The 3,388-nt window shown below is 42.9% G+C and overlaps 1 protein-coding gene across 1 annotated transcript; it reads right to left on the bottom strand.

Annotated features, from left to right (window-relative positions):
• Positions 1 to 1,479: 1,479 nt before the first annotated feature.
• On the bottom strand, positions 1,480 to 3,361 carry LOC105557522 (uncharacterized protein K02A2.6-like). Its single transcript, XM_012004779.1, has 4 exons — positions 3,087 to 3,361; positions 2,554 to 2,973; positions 1,635 to 2,445; positions 1,480 to 1,581 (listed from the first exon to the last, which is right to left on the bottom strand). Exons 1-4 carry the CDS (start codon positions 3,359 to 3,361, stop codon positions 1,480 to 1,482), a joined length of 1,608 nt encoding a protein of 535 aa, XP_011860169.1.
• Between the last annotated feature and the right edge of the window lie 27 nt (positions 3,362 to 3,388).

Below are 3,388 nucleotides of genomic sequence, written 5' to 3'. Positions count from 1 at the left end.
GTTATATTTTAACTGGGGAGGGGGATGGAGTGGGGAGAGGAGGGGGAGGGGGCAGGGCGGGGGCGGGAGGGGGTGGGGCGCGCGCAGCGCGCCGTGCTAAACGCGCTTGCAACTTACGTGTTTAAGTCCATCATTTTTATCGAAAACTGTCACTCGTATAGTAAAAATGAATAGGACATAAAATGTATATTTTAAAGAGATCTACAACTTTTGTTTAAAACATTTTTCAAAATTTTTAATATTTGTGTCTGAAAATTACATATAATTGGTTGACATTGTTTTTTTAATAACTTTTTAATAAACAACGAGCGCCGGCTAAATCCTTCTGAGGGTTACTCAGGAGGGTGACCTCTATAATATATGTCAAGCCCAAGGTTATTGAAGGTGGGTGTGTTAATGTAAATAATTACCGTGATATTTCACATGATGTTAGCGGAACATCAATAGTAATATGTCGAAGCTTGATAATAAGTTTAGACAGCAGATTGCTAACCGAAATCGAGCAGATCGTGCTCACGCAACGTGATGATCGATTGCAGTAGAAACCAAGCAGAATCTGTTGACATAACTTGTTGGCAAAGTGAGGTAGAGGAAGAGGAGGAAGAGTAGAGGGAGAGGAGAAGAGGAAGAGCGAGGAAGAGAGGGAGGAGAAGAGGGGGGAGAGGAAGGGAGAGATAGGAGAGAGAGGGAGAGGAAAATAGAAAGAAAGGTAGAAAAGGGGGAGAGAGGATCTCATCAATATCAAAGTACCTAGTCAGCAAATTGTCAGCAGATTGGCAGCAGATTCCATCGGAAACCCACATCGAAACCATAGCCATCTTAATCCGAATTTGGCTCTTGTTTTGGCAGCATAGTCTGTAAAACATACGCTGTCAACAGATTGTCAGCAGAAACCGAGCAGCATCTGCGTGGCGTAGTTCGACAGCAGATTGATGACAGAAACTGAGCAGAATTGCTGTTCTATTTTTGTCTTTTTCGTTCCTTTCATACACATATTACAAAAATGTATAAAACTAATAAGTAGTAAGGTCTCCTGTAAGATTTCTATCTACACACTCGTAGATAAGAGAGTTTACTTCAGTACTATTTTTGTATATGTGTATATTATTTTGTAATTAGGATTAATCGGAAGGTAGGATGTAGACCAAAGAATATCACGGGGATTCTTTAGTATATAACTTGACGGTTACGTTTATTGCAGAGAGATACAAAAACTGCTAGAGTGAGAGGGAGGGAGTGTGTTCCCAAAAGCACACAGTTTCGTCCAACGGAAAAAGAAGTAAAACAAAAAATAAAAAGGTACTAAAGTATTCATACATAACATTCTTCCCTCCTCTAGGATTTCGTTACATAAATTTAGAACGTAATTAATTTTGACTCGGTGTATAACGCTGTGGCGGACGACAAATACGTGTTGATCGTCGTAGCGTTTAAGGTGAAGCGTCGACTTGCTAAGGGGACCCTTGTGTCACGCGTGCTTCAGGAGTTTCCCTTGGTGTTGCTGGTCTTCTCGGTTGCATTGGAGTTGATGCTGCAAATATCCCTGACTGATTTGGGGTTCACGGAGCTGTCGTAAATAAGCTTGAGTTGTCAACCACGGAGTTATCATAAAAGCGGATTCTCCGAGGGCGAACTGCTTCTTTCTCGTCTCGTTCAGCGTTATCAGATTCCAAGACTCCGGTATTTTCAAGATGTGTTCGTATCTGGTCTATGTGGCGCTTGACACGTTTACCCTGCTGATCAATTTCGTAGTGCAGATCCCCCAATCGAGTGACAATTCTTCCTGCTATCCACTTTTCCATATGTGGGTTACCAGAAAGAAAATAGGCTGCTTGCTCTGGATCAAAATTGCGAAACGATGCATTAAATTTAACTTGTTGTTTTTCTCTGATTTTGGATTGCATAACATCAGGCCGGACAAGATCGATTCTCGTGCGAATATTCCGTCCTAGGAAAAGTAATGAGGCCGGCTGACCTGTAGTTGAATGCGGAGCCTTTCGATACTGACGGAGAAACTCATTTACATTTCGCTGGAGTGAACTTCGTGTTGTAGACATAGCATTAAGTGCGTCCTTGACTGTTTGGACGTATCGCTCGGCTTGGCCGTTCGTTGCTGGGTAATATGGTGCCGTTAGTTTATGGAACTTAACGCCGGTAGTTTGTAAGAATGTCTTGAATTCAGCAGCTGTGAATTGCGGGCCGTTATCCGAAACAATGATGACCGGAACTCCATGGGCCGCAAACAATTTATCCAGGATAGCAATCGTTGATGAAGTAGTTGTTGAATTGGTTATTTTTACTTCAATCCACTTGCTATAGGCATCAACTATAACCAATAGCATCATGCCTGCTACGGGGCCTGCGTAGTCGATATGTACTCGCTCCCATGGTCCCTTGGGGTACTCCCAATGATGGTTACGAAATTTTTGTGGGGCATGTGCATGCCTAGCGCAATCCTTGCATGACTTGGCTACTTACTCAATGTCCGCGTCGATACCCGGCCAGTATACAAAAGACCGTGCGATGCCCTTCATTTTGATTATGCCCACATACGCTGCATGTAGATCGTCGAGGATTGGTTGCCGGAGTGAAGCTGGTACTACTATTCGATGCTCGAACATCAAACAATTAGCAGCCAATGTATAGTTGACTTCCGGGGCTTTGTAATTTAAATGGATTAGATTCTGACCCGTTTCCAGTAGTTGAACTATCTTTCCTAAGTGTGGATCTTTTCGTGTTTCTCGAGCAATATATTCGGCGCGAACTGGTAGTTGTCTCAACTGGCAGAAAATGAATTCGTCAAACTCATCATGTATCCTTTCTTTCTCCTTCCTCGCCGTAACACAATGCATCTCTTCTGTTGTTGACAGGGGTGTGCGAAAGCAGTAATCCGCATTAGCATTTAGTTTTGTTGGCTTAAACATTACATTATAATTAAAGTGTGCGAGGTAATCAGCGTAATTTGCCATACGACTAATGCATAGCACAGGAAGGGATTTTTCTGGGTGTAAGATCTGCATAAGTGGTTTGTGGTCCGAAATCAGCGTGAAATGACGTGCATACAAGTAATGGAAGACTTTTTGTACCAAACTATTGCTAACGCTTCCTTGTCAATTTGAGGGTAGCGTTGTTCTGTACTGCTCATCGTACGGCTGGCATAAGCAATTGGTCGTTCTTCTCTGTTACTTAATCGATGTGATAGGACTGCACCTAATCCTGTTTTGCTAGCATCGATTGCCAACAGTAGAGGGAGTGAAGGGTCATACGGTATGAGAACTTGCGGCGAAATCAAAATATTTTTGATCTCCCTGTATGCTATCTCAGCGTTTCTCGTCCATACGAAAGATTCGTCGAGCAGCATGTCCCGAAGTAGTCGTTCCTTAGTTGT

This window comes from Vollenhovia emeryi, unplaced genomic scaffold, assembly GCF_000949405.1.
Source record: "Vollenhovia emeryi isolate VEMERY1.0 unplaced genomic scaffold, V.emery_V1.0 DF939463.1, whole genome shotgun sequence".
Lineage (NCBI taxonomy): Eukaryota > Metazoa > Arthropoda > Insecta > Hymenoptera > Formicidae > Vollenhovia > Vollenhovia emeryi.
Note: the sequence above shows the minus strand (reverse complement) of the source record. Positions and strands in the feature narration are given on the sequence as shown.

Coding starts and splice junctions, on each gene's coding strand:
- LOC105557522 (XM_012004779.1), bottom strand. CDS start 3,361: ATGCTGCTCGACGAATCTTTCGTATGGACGAGAAACGCTGAGATAGCA. Junction 2,446..2,553: donor CTCGACGATCTACATGCAGC/GTATGTGGGCAT, acceptor GGATTGCGCTAG/GCATGCACATGCCCCACAAA. Junction 1,582..1,634: donor AACGAGACGAGAAAGAAGCA/GTTCGCCCTCGG, acceptor TGACAACTCAAG/CTTATTTACGACAGCTCCGT.